The sequence below is a fragment of the Paroedura picta genome, chromosome 1 (assembly GCF_049243985.1).
Source record: "Paroedura picta isolate Pp20150507F chromosome 1, Ppicta_v3.0, whole genome shotgun sequence".
Taxonomy (NCBI): Eukaryota; Metazoa; Chordata; class Lepidosauria; order Squamata; family Gekkonidae; genus Paroedura; species Paroedura picta.
Genome location: NC_135369.1, coordinates 58,539,729 through 58,561,021, shown reverse-complemented (window position 1 = coordinate 58,561,021; position 21,293 = coordinate 58,539,729). Strand labels below are relative to the sequence as shown.

General features: G+C 40.2%; 1 protein-coding gene across 1 annotated transcript in view; it reads right to left on the bottom strand.

The window, feature by feature from the left end:
* Nucleotides 1-3,939: 3,939 nt before the first annotated feature.
* The window catches only part of TGFB2 (transforming growth factor beta 2), a 118,066-nt gene continuing 100,712 nt past the window's right edge, over nucleotides 3,940-21,293 (bottom strand). The window contains exons 4-7 of the mRNA XM_077339637.1: nucleotides 20,993-21,103; nucleotides 15,037-15,202; nucleotides 9,487-9,640; nucleotides 3,940-8,335 (exon numbers count right to left, since the gene is read on the bottom strand). Coding sequence (XP_077195752.1) covers nucleotides 8,177-8,335; nucleotides 9,487-9,640; nucleotides 15,037-15,202; nucleotides 20,993-21,103 — 590 coding nt within the window. The 3' untranslated portion in view covers nucleotides 3,940-8,176. The remainder of the gene's footprint in view (nucleotides 8,336-9,486; nucleotides 9,641-15,036; nucleotides 15,203-20,992; nucleotides 21,104-21,293) is intronic.

Genomic DNA, 21,293 nt, shown 5'->3' with positions numbered 1-21,293 from the left:
AGTGCTAAAAACTGTGCTGGAAAACTCGGCTTATATGCGAGCATATACAGTAACTGATACATATTTGTCACATGTGGATAGCTATTGTATATAATGTTAACAGATTCCAAACAAAGAAAAAATTCAATCAAAATGCACACCCACCACTTTGCAAACTAACAGAAATATCTTGTTCAGCCAAGGAAATAGAATGTAGCATGACATTTTCCAGTGATTCCCAGAGGTCTGGTGCCATTTCCAGGTTTTCTCAAACTGACACTTTCTATTACAGACAGTGATTTTTTAAAATCTATCTTTCTTTTTCCATAGGCAGCTGGAGTGTTGACAGTCAAGGCCTCACTAGGGGCAGGAGATCTTCTACCTTGGGCACCTGGCAATTCTAGTAGGATTGGATGTATTATAAGAGCTTGCAGAAGAAATGAAAGGAATGCATCTTTTCCTGCCTTGAGGGCCATATGAATAAAATGCACCACAAAAGGGGAGGCAAAGACTGAAGTGTGGAAGAGGAACCAGGTGAAACTTTCTCCCTCTTATTTTGCTACAGTTCATCCAAGATACTCAGAACTCTAGAGGAGCTAGTCTAGGTCCCAAATCAGGGTGATAATGTTTGTTTTCTTGCCACACTTCAAATTGTCCTGAATCTTGCATAGAGTTTCTTTGGTTAATATCTGGGCTGTGCCAACTATTCATTCATTCATTCATTCATTCATTGGAGGTAACCTCTTCTACTTGTTCTTAGAATTATTACAAATAATGGGGAAGTATAACTGGGACCTCTGGTGCAGCTGAAACTTCCCCAGATGCACTTTGTGATTACACAGAAATACAGAGCCATGCCCATAATTACCTAAATTTCCCCTTCTTGAAACTCAACTTTAAAAAACATTAATACTATAACCTCTTTTATTCTTTTACTGCAGATAATTAGGGGAAATCATGAAGGAAAGGTTCTACTTTATGTGCACAATGGTATAAATTTGCTCTTGCTTTACAGCATTAAAAGCTACTTTTAAACCAAACTTATGGTCCTTAAGCCAGCTGTAACCAACTGTATGCGATGAATGTGCTAACTGGGGCTAAGAACCACAAGGAGTTCAGATGCAATTGTACAGCTGAGAGTGGCAGTTGAGGGTAGCAGTTAGAAAAGTTAAGGTTCAGTTAAGCAGAGTGAAGGATCAAAGAGAATCTTGAAATAGGGCAATGAGAGCATTGTCCTTCCCTGAGGGAAATAGTTCCTGGTAAACGGGGATGATTCCTATCAAATGTTTAAGAAGAAAAACTGGAACTTGTGTGCATGTTCCTGCCTTCAAAGACTCAAGTAGTTTTGAGGCAAAGAAGCTCATACTTGTTTATTTAAGCAGTGACTTCCAAGAGGTCTCTCTTCACAGTTTTAAAGACCTGTCTGTATAGCAAAACAGGAGTCCCTGCTTCTCCCAGCAGTGGGGTGAGCTGCCACTGCTGTGGTTAGGTAGGATAGTGGGTGCCACTGCTGCTGGTACAGCAAAACTGGATTTAGGCAAGCTAGGGTGAATCCTCCCCTGCAGTTCCCATGGGTCTTGTTTGGACAATGATTACACTGAAAAACAGATAAGCAAATAAGTCTTCACCTGCTGAAGACATAAGCCCTTATTAGTAATCCTTAATACTATTTTGCTTCCTTATATATTTAGGAAAAAGCCTCCTGGGAGGAAACTGTCCAGGGCCCTGTCCATCCAGGTCCACCCTGATCGGCCCTCTGCCTCCAGCTCCCACCCTCCCTCCTTGCCTGCTAGAAGCCTTGTGGCTGTGGTCTCCATTGTCACCCATGAGGAAAGAGGCAGAGACAGGGCTTTGCAGTCCACAGGTATGCTCCTGCTGGGAGGGAGCTGGGGGAAAGTTTGCAGCCTCCCTGTGGGCTGCAAAGCCCTGTTGCCACTGGCGGCGGGGGGGGGTGCTTTTCATTCCCTTTAGCCTGCTTTGCAAGCCAAAGGGAGACGTGGCCACCCTCTCATGCCCTCCTGCCTGTTGCCCCTTTCAAAGCCCATTTTTAAAATGGGCTTCGATACCAGTTAGTAAATATAAACATCTTTGGTATACCGCTTTTGACTGTTCAGCATTGGTTTCTACCTCTATGTACCCATAGACCTCCTCACAAAATATATGGCTAGAAGCCCAGAACAGTTTTGATGGTACCCTGTTTTGGATAAAGATAAGGGGTAGGATCATATGAACTGTAAATAGCAAGAGTTATCTCTTTCTCTTGGATCACTTTCTCTTTTCCCCCAGCAAACTCATATACCGAGAAGACCTTGAGAACTGAGTGAGATACAGTTTGAGGAGAAACAAAAATTTCTTGCACAAAGTCTTCCAAAATTGTTGCTTCAAGCCCCATGTTACACACCCATCATGTTTTCGGGCAGGAAAGGGGATAGGGCTGGAGGTGACCATTTTATACGTTATAAAGTATTGCCATAATGGCTCTTTGTTATGTATTCAGTGTCCTTGGTGTCCGTGGGGGGCATTATAAAGTGTGATATGCAGAGAAATGTCAGATCTGTTCCTGGATAGATTCTCATAGCTCAATGTCAGAAAATTCTTTTCATATGTATCCTGAGAATTTGGAGTGATAAATTCTAAGCCTGATCAGTATAGCACAAGACGGAGAATATAGTTAACATTAAGGTTTGGGTGATACACACACACACACACACACACACACACACACACATGCCTGGATTCAGAGATGGGTAGTTAATAAATAAACTGAATAATAATATGTAGATATACCTCTGCCGAGACACCAGATTTGTGAGAAAATTGCCTGTTTTTTCATTAAACTAAATAGTTTGAATGGATCATTAATAAGAGTCATTTCGTTTTCCCCAGACTTGCATAAGGAAATGATACATTTTGTAACATAGTTGGTATAATGCAGCCGTACTTTTTCCTAGATTAATTCAGATAACTGAACAGAATGGCATTGCAACCATTTCTCCATCTTTAATACATAGCTATTTTTCTGAGGGTTGATCCCCCAGTCAGCTTTGAGTCAACCTCTGATAGGCAGCTGCAACCTTTGGCAGCTGTTTGAGTTGTCTAATAATGTTGGGACATATCTGTGAATATATCAGAACATAATGGCTCATGGTCTGACCATGTTGAACAGGGCACCTCTGACTATTGAATGGATTTGTTGTGAAATTTGTGAAATCTCTACCAAATGTGGAGCTGTTCCTAGACCATATTTCCATATGTATTCTTGGTGTTTGGTTAATGTTTCACTGGCCTAAATAGCATTGGCCAGACTCGTAGGATTAAGATCAATTGATTAAACATCACAATGAACTCCAAATGCTGAAAGAAACTGTAAATAATACTGAAGTTTGTAGAAACAGAACAAAAACCCAGGAACTAGTGGTCATTGATCTGCTCTTGCCAACATTTTGGTTTGGCTTTCAGTGGTTCATTCAAAGGCAAGATTAGATTCCTGGACCACCACAACATGGTTTGCTTCATACCCCTGGGATTGACTCTTAGATTCCAGCAGGTTACTTCATTAAGCTAGCATATCAAATTTGATCAGGAGTTCTCATCAATTTTTTTTCCTGTTTAATTTTATTTTTTTATACAGATGAAGAAATTACTGTTACACCCATGCCCAGTGACAAGCCAACTACATGACTTCACATCTACTTTATAACCACATATAATTACATAACCTCGCAGTTTATTTTCTCCCAGAACTCATGGCTCCTGATAGACTCTGTTCAGTCTGATCTAAGAGGCAGATTTTGGACTAAAAATAAAATTAGTTTTCAAGACACTTATACAATTAGGGTTCCCCCCCCTTTCCTTCTATATCAAATATTCTACTTTTATTAACCACATTTTGACTTGATTCAACCAGTGTAGCAGGAATGTTTTGTGCAGACTGTGTAGAGAAAAGACAAGCCCAAGAAGTTGAAAATTTGGCACAAGCCGCCACCTTTTAATAAAGTATATTTACTTGAACACATTTCTTTATGATGGGACAACAGTTGTCATGCTTCCAGACCTACATCATAAACTCTTTTCAGAGTACATTCTGTTCCCTTTACTATCTTTCCCCCTCTAGTTTATATGCATTGCGTGTTTTTTGTAGCAGTCAGGTTACTGGACGTAAACCAGAATGATCAGGGTTCAAATCCCACACAGTCATAAAATTTACTGGGCAAGTCTCTGGTCCTTTTGAGATGCTTATAGTGTGTACAGTGACCTGCAGAGTGAGAGGCTTCGATGGCAAGATCCACCCCTTACCTAGGACATATATAGGATTCTCTCCTAACAACCAGAAATTCTGAAAAAAGCAGATGCGATCACACAAAATAGCTACATGTACATAAACACATATATACATGAACTCTCTAAATGCATTTCAACTAACTTCATCTGGGTCCAGATGAAGTTTGCCACTGTAATCCTAATCCCTTCCATGGACACTCATAGTACACACTTTAAGCATCTGAAAAGGGCAACTGAGTCAACTCTCAGTTTACCAGATTGTTTTATTCTGCAGCAAGCCCCTGTGAATACCATTCTTGAGTGTCTTGGGGGATGTAATCAGTTGATGTATAAAATAACAAGGCTTCAGCGTGCTACTGCTTTAAGGTCCAATCCATTTCTATGACTTTGGAGCTCAAAGCATGTTGAATCAGACAGCCATTTTTTTAAAGCAGTTCCAGGTGGACCTCTTGGCTAGCAGCTAGAGGTGTTATAATGAGAGGGTATAAGAATACCCTTAAAAAGGGGTAAGGGAATGAACTGCTAAACCCTGAGATCCCCTGTGTGGGATGGGAGGATGACACTCTTGTCATGGAGTTGGGAGGGATGCTACACTGAATGGCAACCCTAATGGTAGCACTTCCACATGGCTAGACATTGCATCACATGACGTTTATGAATATGTGAAATCACAATCACGTGGGTGTCAATTAAATTTGTTTTAAATGTGGAAATTAACTATTCATAGAATGAAAAAGACCTGCTGCTTTACAAGAAAGAATTAAAATGCAGCTAAATTTAGCCTGGTTCCATTTCAGAGCTGTAAGTTCTTTATATTGTCTAGAGAGGCGTTGCTGTTGAAAAAATCTTTGGTAAAACGAGAGTGTACCAGAACCTTGTCCAGCATTGCTTGATGTATATATTTGTGAATATTTTCCTCTGGATTATTTTCATTGCATATCAAGATTCAAACAGGAAATAAAAGACATTTATTTATGCTTTATTGTATACATAGATAGGTACTGGCCACATATGGATTGTTGGTTTGTTTTTGTTATTGTTTTTGTGTGCTCCTGTGCTGTCCGTTTTGATAGTTTGGCCATTAAGACTTCTGCCCCAAGTTCCTGGAGGAGTTGAGATGAACCCACTGAAGGCTAGATTCCCACCCACCCCCTCCATTCATTGCAAGGCGCTTACCATGTGAACTCCTTTTTCCAGAATCAAGAGAGATCTCTTTATAGAATGGCTGGTATTCATGTGAGCAAATGCAATTGCTCTCATCAGTTTATTCCTTTCTGGATTTATATAACAACTGGATCACTATGAAAATTATTTGTGTTTGCATAATTAGCCACTGTGCATTTTAGGGAGACTTCAGTGTGTAAAACTTTGCAACCGATTGCTGCCAAAGGAATGATATATTCCAAAGTAACACATTTTTTCTATTGCTGTGGTGATATGGTGGGGCCTGGGAATATGAATTGCTGTGAGTTTCCTATGGCAAAAGAGAAATTTGAGGTATGAAAATAATCATGATAGAATAAAAATGGTTTACCACTAAAATGCTCTGAACACAGGCATACATTGAATCAAAAATATAAAACTGGTCAGTCAATAAAATTCAAGTTTCTCATATGAGAATTCTGTTTAAAACCAGTAATAGCTGACCCTCAGCCAATGTACTGACATGGGCACAACAAGCTAAGATCCAAGCAGCCAATGCACTGGCAGCACTGCTGGAGCCAGTGGTGAAGAAGCCAGCAAGCATGGCTTACACCTAGCCTTGTCTCTGCAGCCACCAGCTGGCAGCACTGCTGAGGGGACTGTTGTATGGAAGGGCACTTGAGCCAAAATAGTTGCCTACCTTCTTTTAAACTATTATTATCCATAGAATACCGTTATTGCTTATTCAACAAACAAACACATTTGAACTGTCTCAACTAGAGATTGGCTGAGAATTGCCTGATCTACCCCTGTTATCTGGGTATGGTCTTGCAAATTTAGTACAGAATTGTGAAGTCCCAGATGTTTGTCTTTCCCAATAGGCATTGGCACAGAATGACAGAAGATCCTTGCGTAAGGCGTTAGAAGAAATCATTGCTCCATCTTAAGCACTATCTTTTTGTGAAGAGGAACAGGTATAGAGGATGGTTTTGATAATTAAATAGCAGTGGATGATTGTGATTACATATTTCTGTGCCATTCTTTGAAAATGAACTATTTCTGAAATCAGCATTTCAATAGTATGTCTGCACTTAGTTCTGAAAAACAAAATGTAATGCTGGAATCCTAAGTCTGCCATCCGAAAAATAGTTACCTGTAAATAAACTTCAAGCCCTTGAAGGTAACATGACTGTGAATTTCAGAGCAGCTTCATATCCACAAGTCCTCATTTGGTATTCTGTCTATCTGGCTTTCTCCACCCAATCTTCTTTATAGTTCCTTCTTCCTACCGAACCTCAAAAATGGATTAAAACACCACATTGTTTTGAAGCTTTCAATTTTAAGCTGCACAGATGATGGGAATAGTTTATGCAAAATAATATTTTAACCTACCTTTTGGCAAAAGCCCCCTCCCCCCCTTTGGGTAGTTTATATCATGATGATGAAAGACAACATACAAAGCATGTATATCGCAAATATTATAAAACATGTATTTGTAGTGCAAGTCAAAATACAGGGACTCTACTCATACTGGCCAGCTAGAGGGAAACACATGATTCTGAGTGATCAACAATGAGCCCCCAAATTCAAACTCTTCAGAGTTGACAGTATTACAGAATACAAAAATATGGTGAAAATTTACACATTACACATAAAGTACTTAATTTTTTAATCGTTTACAATAGTCATCTACAGATATGTTTCCAATTACGCTGGCTTCTTACTACCCCCCTATTGTAATACTATAGGTATTATTACATATACCAGAAAAAAATCCCAAAGCATTATACAGCAACAAATCAGGGCCTGAAAATTAAACCAGTACATGTTAATATTTTACTAGTTTACTAATTGGACAGTTTACAGTTTCTTTTTAAAAAAAAATCTTAATAGACTTGTCTTTGAGACTTAAACACAATGTCTTTTATTAACAAGTTTTTCTGAATTTAAAACAAGGGTATGAGGCTTTGCAGAAAGCTTTCCTAATGTCTTAGCACCCCCCACCCCCAAACAACGCATGTGTGGCTTTTTCTTTAGACAATAACAACAAAAAACAGACTTCCCTGCAATACAATACCGGACTACGATTTTAATTGACCTAAAAATGATTGCTGTTTTCTGGACTTGTGAGCACATGTTTGCTTAGCATTAAACATGCTTGTGGAAGTTTATTTGGTCTCCAACTTTTGCATCCCCCCCCCCCCCGGCAACATGTTCTTGTTTGTTTGTATTACACAAAAATAAATAAGGCGTTCATTCTAAAAACTACAAGAAACAGATAGGGAGTTTATGGCATAACAACACTGAGATCAAGTAAGCCACGGGACAGATACAGCAACTCCACTTAATGGGATTTTTTTCCTGTTTTTTTCCTTTTCACATAAGAACTCTAACAAATTCTTCCAGTGTTTAAATTTAAAAGGTTTCCTTTTCCTTTCCTTTCTATTTTGTTAGTATTATTAATTTTGTGTGTATGGTTTTTTTTTTAAATCTTCTTGTCTACCTCACTAACCAAGTAGGTGAAATGCTGGATAAGGACTTAACGGTTTTGCTTCAGATGCCAGTTTAAAGTGAAACACTGACCGAAACAACGAAACAAACTCTCAAAATGTTTCAGACAAGTACCATTCTTTTTTTGCTTGTTTTCTTTCTTGAAACACTGCCGATCCTATGTGTTCTTTTTGTTTCTTCCTCTTTGTCATTATATTGCTTCCTCTTTTTTATCCAGGGAAAAACAAAAAAATGCACACATTGTGCTGTCCCAGATTTTTCTCTAGCTGCACTTGCAAGACTTTACAATCATGTTAGAAAGCTGTTCAATTTTGGGTGTTTTGCCAATGTAATACAAAATGGTGAGGGGTTCTAGATCCTGGGATACACAGCATGGAGATGCAGATGCTTCTGGGTTTATGGTGTTATACAAGCTGAGTACCTAGAAGGAAAAAAAAAGGACAATGAAGCTGTTTCATACATCGCATTGTAGTTTAGTTATTGAGGACATTTCTAGCCTGCTTTTCCTCATGAATAAAACAGCAATGAAGTGACACATTTGTTCAGATATGACATTGGATATCACTTGATCACTGTAATATTCAGTGATCTTTCTATGAGTTCATTGCTATTTTGACTTGTTTACAATGATTGGAATGCTCTTCCAAGAAAAGGTGCATTTGGTACTTACAAATGCCATGAACTATTCCAATGTCCACAGAGTTTATGCCTTGGAAATTTTTGTAACATTTTCAGAATATCTCATCATGTTCTAGTTGGCCAAATTCTGAGATGACTAGGCATGTACAAAAAAATTATAATTCTGATAATTTTGGATTTAGCCCTCATTAGAATTCAGCTGTATCAATTGGGCACCATAGAAATCAATGGTTTTGATTTCCATCTATTTTATAGTTTGGGGGCCAACAGTTGGAGGCAGAGGGAACAAATTTCCCATGTAGCTGTGGGAACCTTTCCTCTAAAGAACCCCCAAGTTTCAAAAAGAATGAATCAGGGAGTCCAATTCTTTAGACACCCAAAGAGGGTGCCCTCATTCTACCACCATTGTTTCCAAAGGTAAGGGGGGGAATTCCCTTTTCTTGACTCTCTACCACCACCAGTGGAAATGATGGAGGTTGAATTGGGGCACCCTCTTTGGATGCCAAAAGAATTTGATCCCTAGGTCCAATCTTTTTGAAACATGGGGGTTCTTTTAAGGAGAGGCTCTTGCAGCTATGCTTCAAATTTTATGCCTCTATTGCAAACCTCTACCCCTCAGACCACAGAATTGATAGAAAAGGGAAAAAATTGGTCCCTTTAATCTGCCCAATCTTCACATAGCCAAATCACACATGAGAACAGGGGAAAGAGAAACCTGGAAGGTATCTGGGGGCTTTATATTTTGATTTTTCACCCTTTTAAGGGTATTGCCATTCTTAGGGCTTCTGGTATCCCTTTGTTTTGAAAAGCTGGCATCCATAATCATAATATTAAGAATGATGTGCCACAATGACACATTTGATGACTTAAGAATACTGCTATATTTTTAATCTAAGTATCCCACTATACCATCAAACAAAGAGAGATACTTACTCTACTGTGCTGAGTATCTGAGCTCCATAAATAGGGACAAGCGCCCGCACAGAAATTTGCATGGTAGCCTTTAGGTTCATGTATCCATTTCCACCCAAGATCCCTCTTGAAGTCAATATAAAATGGTCGCAGACAGCAGTTATCCTGTACATTCCTGTAAATAGAATTGCAGATAAATACATTGTTATAATCATGTCCTTTCAAACTGGTGGAAGTTGCAGCAAACTCACTGGGTAGCTCGAAGATAAATTCAATCAAATACTCAAAAAGACTTCCCCCCCCCTAAACCTCTAGCACCTGAATTATCTCCTGTTTTAATTTGACAAAGGTGCCTAACTCAGGAAACACGAATATGCTACAAATGAACTATTAGTGGTAATGCCAAAAATGATTTTAAAAACCAAACAAAGTCTCCCATGTGGCCACCAACTGGGGCAGTGGTTCACTTTATTGGCTTCGTCTTCTTCCAGCTAACCTCCAGAAGGAAGGGGCCTGCTGATTGGAATTTTAGTAAAATTATCTGCACTCAAAGGCAGGCATGCTGATCAGAGGCACATGAAGCTACTCTGGGAATTAACTTTCTGTGTAAATGCTGTTACACTCCTGCTTATGTTATTGAGGACATGATAGCTCTTGAAGGACTCTCCATCCCTAACCAGATTTGCAATTCTACCATGCTACAACCTTTCCTTCCTCAAGAAATCTACCTGGTGGTAGTGTCTAAGATGCAAAATCCATAGGAAGGCTGCAGCGCCTCCATGGGCCCCAAATCAAGGAAGTCAGAAAACAAAGCCTTCCAACTACCACTGCAACTGCCACCAGACAAATCTGGATGGAAAGGGAAGAGGGTAGGTGTCATGAGGGAAACTGGTGTCAGGCATGTTCTATAATGAATCTAAATTTTGGTTGTTTTTGGGCTACATTTGTAGCGTTTTGGGGGGGTTAAACATTTTGTACCCCCTTTTCAATAACAAATCTGAAATAACTTCTATTTTTGAGAAAGGAGAAAGATACAGGTGAAAAAGTTTTTGATATCAGAAAATCTAATTCAAAAGAACATTAATTTCTAGTAAAGCCATTTGAAAGAAATGGGAACTCCCAGCCCTCTGACTTACTGAGATTCATCATGGTCCCCTGCCAAAAGATTCCCTGAGGGACCTTCCTCACATCATCTAGATCAGGGGTAGTCAAACTGCGGCCCTCCAGATGTCCATGGACTACAATTCCCAGAAGCCCCTGCCAGCGAATGCTTCTGGGAATTGTAGTCCATAGACATCTGGAGGGCCGCAGTTTGACTACCCCTGATCGAGATCATATTAAAGAGGAAATGCCTGGGAGACGGAAATGGGGAAAGCTGAAAACAGAAGGGCAGATAAAGGTAGGTTGACTGCTGGATGAGGAGAGAAATAAGCAAAAAAAAAAAAATGGGGCTACAAGGGAAGGAAAAGAGAAAATAATAGGGAAGATACAGAGGGAATTGAAATCCCCCCTCTCATCTTTAAGGGTCTCCTGCTTGTCTTTATACTTTATATATGATATAAACTGAAAGGTCAGTTTCTATTCTTTCACCTCACAAGGTGCCTCAGATTTCTAAATTAATCTTCCCTTCTGCATGCAACCATTTCCCCCCTCTCTATCTTGAATTATATCTATATGTGCAAAACTGAGGTTGTTTGGAGGTACCATATATACTAGCATATAAGCCGACCCACATATAAGCTGAGGCAAACTTATTGATTTGTTTATAAGCCAAGGGTGGGAAATGCTCCATCATCACAGGCTCTCCCATCCAGCATTGCCATTCAGCTTGCAGTACACATTTGCAAAAGGTTGGCTGGCTGGAGCAGGCTTTTATTTCAATTACCGTATATAAGCAGAGAAGGGCTTTTTCAGTGGGAAAAGGTGCTGAAAAACTAGGCTTATATGTGAGGATATAGGGTATTTTAAGTTTTTCTTATGTCTTACAATGTGGTTTATATTGTTAAATTTAAGACTTCTTCTGCTCACCTCATTCACCTCTAACAAGGGCTGGCTCAACTTTAGTGTGGATTTTAATTCTTTTTTGGCCTTCCCTTCTTTAATTGACCTTTGTTCATGTTAACAGATCAAGGATGAGCACATGGTTAGTTTTTTGCTGGACCACTGAAGATTTTCTAATAGCTACTAGTTTCTGTTTCTGGGATTGTTCTATAAAATTCTTGACGAGGTGCTGACATGATGCACCAAGGCTTACCTTGTGGAGACTGCTCAAGATCCCTCATATTACATACTTTAATGATCCAGAGACCCTATATACAATTTAAAACACAATGCTACACTAATGGCAATGCCAGTAAAAAAAGGCTCTGTAGGATAGTTAGCTCACCTTTGATTTAGAATACGTAGCCCCAACATTCCCAGGTAGATTTATCAAAGAAAAACTAAGAGCTTCCTGAAGGCCCTCCTGGAAATGAGCAGGCTATCTGGCTGCCCAGTCTCTTTATATGATAAGGCCCTGCATGGAGAAACAGCCTGTTTCACAGTAAGCTGCTTAGATGGTGGTATCATGAGGCATAGGCACAGGATAAAACCAGAAGCCAAGATTATGTTTGGAGAGATCTTCAAATATGCTATTTATGCTCTTATAGAAATATCCTTCTTGTTATTACTGACCCCAATCCAGCCAAAATTGAGCATCTTTTGAAAATGGTGAGGTGAGACAATGGTGCTTACTCATGCCTATTATTATTACAATCATTATTAATCCTGTTTCACGTTTCAGAAAAGAAATAAGGTTTCAAAAATAATCACAGGTGGCAAAGAAACAAAAGGCACTGATCTTCTGCAAAATGACTGAGGGGAGACATGACATATCTACAAAACTATGCAAGGTGTAGGGGATGTACACAGGGAGATTTTTTTCCCTCCCATAATGACAGATTTCAGGGCCACCCTACAAAAATCCACCAGGCATTTGCTTGAGACTGACCAGCCCAAAAACACTCACTGCCCCCTCCCATGACTGAAAAATCTGAACAACTGTGTCAATGTTCTCGTTTAATCATTTTTCTGGTTGACATGTTATTTTTGTTATATTCGTTGCAATGTTCTGTGTAATTACCCCATTATGTTATATGTAACCCGCCCAGAGCCATATGGAAGGGCGGTATAAAAATCTAAACAATTAAATAAAAAATTTTGTCTGGAAAGAATTCAAAACAGACAAAAGGAAGTAGCGCTTCACACCACTGGTGGAACTCACATTTAAACAATGTAGTGATGATCACTGGCTTAAATGGATTTGGGGGATTCAAAGACATTTCAAATGAGGCTGAACAAACCTATGAAGGATATGTCTGTTGTTGGCTATTAAGCATGACAGTTCAATGAAGTTTCCTACTTAATAGATGAATGCCTTTCTTTGACAGGCACTGGGAATCAGCTAGAAAATAAGAACTATTCTCTATAGTCTTCACTTGTGGACTTGTCTGAGGCTTCCAGTGGGCCGTGGTGGGAAATAGGATGCTGCCCTAGATGGACCATTCATCTGATACAACAAGTATACTCTTATGATAAATGAAAAAGAACTTTGACCAAATTTTAATTGGGGGGGGGGAAGACTGAATCATCAAATGATTTGAATCCATATTTTATGTTGTGATATTACATACTGATGATAAAGCTAGTTTTTGCCCATGAAAGGTGTGTATTGTGCCAAATCTAATCACCAAAAGTAGGGTGGAATTGCCACCAATATGTGGATGGCATGTACTTCCAGCGGTTTACTGATTTTGACTGAACATGTGCATAAGTATTTCTAACATAATTACATCCTAAGATGTAATTATGTTGCATCCTAAGATGTAACATCCATTGTTTAGGATTTTCTGCTATTTAAGAATAATTCAAAATAGTATAAAAGGAGGTAAAAGGCGAAAGATTTATACGATCTGAAGAGAAACCAGAGTATAAAATTACTAATAATTTTTTTTAAAAAATAGTATAAAAGGAGGCATGAATTCTAAGTTTTTGGCAGTGTTTGAGGAAATTGTCTTTCCTAGAACCTGTTATCTGAGATTCTTAAAACAGATTGAACCTGGAACCTTCTATGTACAAAAGACATCCTCAGTCACTGAAATACAGTTCCTCCTTATTAGTGAGATATGATCTAAATGAGTTTTTTTTTTACAGTTTATTGTCTTCTTTCCTCTAGTAAACAGTGATACCAAATCTTGCTCTGCCTTTTGATGGGAAAAGAGCTTAAGGTGGAATGTCCTACCAGTGCAAGAATACTGTGTTTACTCAGAAGTAAGACTTATTTTAATCAGTGGGGCTTACTCCCACTTTGTTTTTAGGATTACAGCCTTGCCACATCAAATAGTCCATTCAAATATTAATCTTTGTTGTTGCTTTCCCTTTCAGAATATGCTGAGACTGTAAGCATCCAGCAGTGCAGGCACCTGTCTTTCTAACAGCTCTGTGCAGAGTTTAGGTTTGAAGTGGCAAATAAATGCAGAAGTGTGACCATGAAGGAAACACTGTGCTTGGAGCCAAAATGTTACGTGCTGATTCTGCTGCATATTTGCTGAAAAGACAAGGTACCTTGAAAAATTAACAGATTGGATTGCAGTCTATGATAATATTGTCATTATTGTGCTGAACAAACTCTCAAAAATCTTGTCTTCTCAGTGACATATTGATTAACTAAAACAGAAGTTCAAATTCTTCTTCAGAGAGCAAAATGCATTCTTATTTTACATTATTTTTCCATGTGGAACCAGCTCCATCTTCTCCTAAAATGCTTCTGACTACTACTTGTAATCCAGGGAACGGGGCAAAAAATAATGAAAATGGACCCCAGTATTTATGATTTCTGTGGCAGGATGCATGGCCCAGACAAAATCATCCAAAATAACCTGAAGGTCCTACATGGCCCTTCATAGGTACAGCTGTGATTCCTAGGTAACAGCTGCTGAGATTACAGTGGCACATTTCCCAGCTACTGTGACCACAGTTCTTGCTTCCAGAAGTTCACATAGCACTATCTGTGGAAGGTCTATACTTGGGACTATGTCTGTGTGAATATGAGCTAAGGAATGATACACCACTCTGGAGGAAAATGTAAATTCTGGACCCATTCCCAAGATATCCTCGAGCCAATATGAATTGCACATGTTTTACAAAACATAGTCCCTCTTGTACTAAGTGAAAATGCATGCGTGTGCATGCGTGGATCAGTACAGAAATAAGATACATTTCAGAAATATTTAATACTGCTTGCCTTCAATATTCAAATAGAAAAGTTCATGTCACAATCAATCAATTCTGAATCAGTGAGGTATCTTGGGGAGGAGGCGGCCAGTAGAGAAATGTGATTCTGCAGTTCTTACTGAGAACTGTAAACAGAGACTGTAGGGAGCTACTGGTTGCAAGAGAATGCAACCTTTATTCTTACTTATGGATGGATATGATAAAGAATGCAACTAAGAAATTATTGGGCTACACTGATAGCACACAAAGAATAACATATTTCTATGCTTGTACATAAATAAACTCTTCTTCCATAGTTACCTAAAACAATAGGCAGCATCTAGAGCACGCTTCTTCCGTCGACTGGACTGTTGCGACTCAAGTCTGTAGGAGGGTAACAACATTAGCAGAAGATGTGGGTTCTTCCCACTGTATTTTTTCCTATTGGACTTTAAAGTTTTCTCAGCACTGTGGTAGTCCTCAAGACCTTCAAAAAATACATTTTGGTAATAAATATTGTGTTGCTTTTCTGGAACAAATTATATAAACCATTTCTTTATTAGAAACCTGATTCACGGAAAAATCAGGGATGCTGGTATCACTTGGATGCACTGATCACACACGCTCGTATGCCTGTGTGAGTGTGGAACGGAGCCCATGCAGGATTATATGAAGATCACTGACCCTCATATTTATCATTGTGGCTCAGTATGGATGCTTCTTCAGGCCACAGTTCGGAGATATAGTAACACCCTGCAGCCTCATGTGCTACCACTTTGTCATACTTCTGCACACACATTCACGGCTACTTGCTCTGCCCCCAATGGGAAGGTGATTGTTTATAGTAGCTTTCATACTATTATTAGCCCAAATTTCCACTATGGGCATCATGGATGGCCATGATTTGAATAACCAAGAAATAGATGTAAGAGGACAGACAGGGAGTGTATGAGTCTGCAGCGATCCTTCACACTGTGGCTTGGAGAATTGTCCAAACTGAGCTTCTCTTCACTTAATCTAAATAACTGTTTTTATATAATTCAGTAGAAATCTGAGGCAGAAAAATTTGTACTATATGTCAGGTTCATGCATATTAATAATTACTCATCAAATGTAATATGAACATCAGGTATTCATATATATTACTTCCTCTGTAATTATCATGCACCTTGATTTAATCAAAAACAAAATTGACTCTTATGCTATTTTTCTTCCTTTTTCAAGTTTCATATGTTTACAGCCACCATCCATCTAAAGTTACTCATGGGTATGTAGTTAAGTCATGATAGCCAAGCAAGGTATTGGACTAGAACCTGGGAAACCCCGGTTGGAATACCCACACTGCGGAGGGGGGGGGGCTTGCTAGATGACCTTGGGTCAATGTCTCCCTCAGCCTAATCTTTTTCACAGGGTTGTTGTTGGAAGATAAAATGGAGGGGAGGAGAACAATATTGTAAGCTACACTGTGCCTCTATTGTGAAATAAAATAATGATATAAATATCTAAATAAATAATGTTCTAATTAAGCTGGAAATCAGTGAGATTTAAATTAGTCAAGCTTAGTTTGCTCTTTTGGTTTCACTGGGACCTAATCATGACTAACCTTAGCCAGACTGGAGCTTTAACCCTTCTAATCACTATTGTTTGTTGCATCAACCATGTACACAATTCATGTACCCTGATTAAGAAAGATCATGACCTCATTTTAAGTTTCAGTAGAGGATACCCAAAACATTTGGATAATGAGCAACTCTTAGAATCTAAAATATAATGTACATAGTTACATTGACAGGATGATACAACGGAAATATATTAGGACTGTGGATAATTAGATTGGATGCAATCCACTTCTACTGAAATCATCCAGAAAAAAATGATTCTAATGGCATAGGATTACATCAGAGTTCTACAAAATCCAACAATGAATCACTAGAGGAAGTATACAAACACACACACAACACATTTTTCCATATCCCCATATCTGTGACTCTGTGGTCTAGCTACACATGACAGCAGCAAACCTGTGTATTTATCCATCAGTCTGCCCGCATCACAAGTGTAATTTAAAGGATAAAGTGCTTACAGGTCGCAGGACTTTCCCTCTACCTGCAGCTTCCCCCTCTCAATTGAGAAAAAGCAACCAAGAGAAAGCACAGGAGAATTCAGCTCCTATCACATACCAGTATGTCTCTTTTTGTACTGTGTCCATGCAATCTTATGCAGTGAGCTTAGACAGAAGCAACGCTGTATAGGATAGCACTGTAAATTGCACACCAACCCTGCTGATGTGGGCTGGCCTGTAGGAACTGGCTGCCCACTTCTCTGGCACTTAGCAACCAGCATGACACATACCTGCTCTAGAACAGTTCCTTTTACTTCAATAGGCTTAGTCTTGTAACTGATTTAATCTCTCCTCGCTCATTCATCCTTCTTAGAATCTCAGTGAACAACCAAACGGGATTTGTCTACACTACACTGATATGTTCATGAAGTAATATGCAGAATTAAGAACAATTTTCTTCACCAAAAGTGCTTTGGTAATGTAAGTGGTAGAAATGTGTACAGAAGTTAATCTTCCTAGATCCTGGCTGAAGATTAATGTAGACCATCTCATTAGAATGCGAGAAGAATCATTCTAGAAAACGGAAATATAGATTAGTTGAATGAATGTTCCCACTATTACTTGCAAAGTGAATGTTGGGAAAGGGCAGGACCATGTAGCTGTTGACTCTGTTCCAGCATGAACAGTCTAACATAGTGGTCCCCAATCCCCGGTCCGGAGACCGGTACCGGTCTGTGGATCATTCGGTACTGGGCTGCAGCTCCTCCTAACCTCCTCCCTGGGGGCTGCCCTGCCACTCTGCCGCCAGCTCACCTTTGGTGGTCTCCAGCGGCCGCCACGGCTGGGGCTCCCCCTTGGCATGGCAGCTGCTACTGGCAGCGCCCCCCCCAGCGGGCAGCGGGAAGTCAGGGGTGCTGGCAGGAAAGCAAGTGGAGCAGGGGCTCAGGCGGCAGTAGCGACATCCCTCGGCAAAAGACTACCCCCCCGGGGCCTCAGTAAAATTGTCAAGTGTTGACCAGTCCCCAGTGATAAAAATGTTGGGGACCACTGATCTAACACAGGCTTTCTCAACCAGGGTTTCATAAAATCCTGGGGTTTCTTGACAACCCTGGATGAGTTTCCTGAATGCATGGGAGTTAATTAATTTGTAAGATTTTTTTTAAAACTGTTAAACATTGGGTGATATAACCAAATATGGTCATGTTGACACCCCCCATGGCTAAATGATCAATGATGGGCCTGGAAGGGGTGGGAAGGGGAGGGGCCCCAGGTGGAGGTGTACAAAGCTATGTTTCCCAAACATATTGTACACAATCATAACACTTCTGGGATTCTGCAAAGCCTGAAGAATGTTTCAGGGGGTTCACACTGGAAAACAAGTTGACAAGGGCTGGTCTAACAGCTGATAGTGGACAAAAAAGAAGGGTAGGTTTTTATGCTCCATTTTTGTCTACCCTAAGGAGTCTCAAAGCAGCTTATAATCGCCTTTCCCTTTTACAGACACCCTGTGAGATAGGTGAGGCTGAAAGAGTTCTGAGAGAACTGTGACTGACCCAAGGTCATTCAGTAGGCTTCATGCGGGGGAGTAGGGAATCAAACCTGATTCTCCAAATTACAGTCTGCCACCCTTAACCACTATACCATGCTCCACATCTTGTACTCAAAAATATCACAAAGGATATTATTATGGAAGGCAGAAATAAACATCCTATGTGGACTGGCAGGAAAGAATGTACCTGCTTTTGACACGAAAAGCAAGAAGACTTAGGACCACTGTACCCAGTTCCTGGTTGAACAGGAATGGAATAGTCTCCATATATGGTAACCCAACAAGTGTCACATGCTATGTGTGCAATAAATATGAAAGTATTTGACCCAGACTTTAAAACTATCATGTTACTCCTACAATTAACGAGTTATAATGCTGCTTCCTTTGTGGGGCAAATAACACCAACAAATCTTAATTTAGAGATCAGGGAGGGCATCTCCTGGCACATATACTAAAGAGCAGCACGCCAAACCAGCCTAAACAACTGATGCAAGGCTGAGACATTGCTGCTGAGATTATTGGCATGGGAGAAGGCAACAGGCACAGTTTATGCTGCTCACTGCTGCCCAGCCCAGCCAACAGCAAGGTCCACCATAAGTGTCTGAGGCACTGGCAGTAAGGTTGTGGCTTATCTTGTCTCCACTTTCTTTGTGTGCCAGTACACCAACATATTTATATGTCTATATTATGGTTTCTTCCCCAGCATTCAGGCCAAAAAGGTTATCTACCTCTATTACAGATTGTCTTTGTGGTACAGTTGCTGCATTTCCATAGTTAGGCTTATCCACCACTTTGATAATATCTGGAGTTCTCGATCATGTGACTACTTTCCAGGCTAGTGCCACAGCCCACCGAGGCCAGGATTCTGTCAGGGGAGGGAAATGGAATTCTTACTACTTCTTCTTCTTTTTAGATTTAATATTTAAAGCGGTTGCCTCTGGGGGAAAAGTCGGTCCTGATAAGTTTCAGGTGGAGAGTGGATGGGTCAGCCTAAGGTACAGAAAGGGAAAAAGTGGGTCTTCTTGAGGATCCAGAATAATGAAACTTTAAAAGAGTTTTTGAGAACTGAAACTTAGAGAACTGTCCTTGTTGATTAGCGGAGTACCAGGGCTAAACTATATAAACAAGAACCAAAGACCAAAGAAGTGAAACACTGCCAAACACTACAGGAGAACTTGTCTGCTGTATGAAGGATAGGAGCTGACCTAAGAATATGCCAGGATCAAGACCAGCCTATTTAGATTTATCTGGATGCATTTTCCTTTGTTATTTAGTTGCCCCAAATGCTCAATGGTCTTTGTATATGCTGTTTAGCAGCCCTTTTTAGTATGTTATTGACAGTTTTAAAAATCTTTAATAAAAACTTGAGTTTGTTGTGCAAGCAGCTTAGTCTCTGAAGTTTTTCTTTCTACTCTACCTGGTAGCTGTGTATCCTGTACAGTAGGTCCTATAACAAACCCATATAAAGTTGTGAAGGCTGTCAGACAAATGCACAGTGATGGGTGTGGTAAAGTCCACTGGCGCAGAGAAGACAAAAGAGGACTATGGGAGCTGTTGCCTGACCTTCTCTTCTTCTCATTGTTCAGTATAGTACCCCAAACATGACAAGATGTACTAATAAAAGTCAAGTAGTCCACATGATACAGACATCCAGATATTAGTGAAGCAGTAAGAGAGTGGCCACAAGAACGAAGCAGCAACACTACAGAGATCCTTTCTGGTGAGGAAGTTCCCCATGCAGAAACAGCTGTCTAGATCAGTGACTAGGTTCACATGAAAATCTGCCTCTGAGAGTGTTTTCCTATCTGCACTGCAACCTCAGTTGTGACTACCAGATATATTACACACAGCGCCTCATGCACAGTGGGAACTGGAATAGGCTCAAAGTGCAAATTATGGCTCTGGCCCCTTGAGTTCCCATGATCATCACTTAAACCCATTATGCACGGGGGTTTTAGCGCACATTCGGGGTGGAATGGCGGCGACTAAAATCACGGATAACGCACGGAGCCGGCTGCAACCGGCTGCAGCTTCGGTGCATGCCGCCGAAAAAGCCGCGTCAGTGAAACGCGGAAGAAAGCGCAGCTTCCGGGTGAGCGGGGCGCAACCAGAAGCGGCGCCCGGATCGGCGCGTGCATAATCGGTTACTCTGGGTTTTGCCGCCGTCGCGCCCCGCCCCGTGTATAACCGGTATGCGTCGCGTCTTCCCCCTCCGCGTTTTCCATGTGACCCGAAATCGCCGTTTCGGCGGCCGTGCATAATGGGCCTTACAGGACACATTTTTGCATCTACAGGTTCAGGCTGAATTGCTTGTTAGATTAATTGATTTCAGTCAATCACAATCTGTACCTTTGTTCTTAGCAGAGCTACAGGGCAAATCCAGATAAATCACACAGATCACTGCTGGTTGAATGCTTTGCATCAGTACTAGTATGGTTGGGGACGAGCCTGTCCCCTTCCAAAAGCTTAAGAACTTCTTACTTTTGGTGTTAGAGATCAGTTGTCCACTTGAGAAATGGTTGCTACACAGGAGGTTCTAAGTAGATCTTCTAGGATTTCCACCCTCACATACATGCACATCTTCTCCAGTCCCTTTATACCATTTTGGTTTCATATTTTAAGCAGGCTGTGAAAAACTTATTTATGACATAACAATATGTTATTACCTGCAAAACTTGCTTCTAGCACTTCACTTTGGTTTGGGATGATATAATTATTTGAAGGCACGAATGTGCAGCATGGACAATGCAAGCTTATCTTAAATCCAAGATTCCTGTCTGCAAAACACAAGATTGCCCTTAGGTCAGCAGCAGATCTGAGGCAGCTCACAATTAATGCAAGGAGGCTCTAAATGAGCAATGATGGACTTTTTACTGTTTTGGTTTTACTGTTTTACTGTTCTGATTTTGTTTTATTATGGTTTTAAAGGAAAATGCTGTAAGCTTCCTTGGGGCTTTGTCCAAAGGC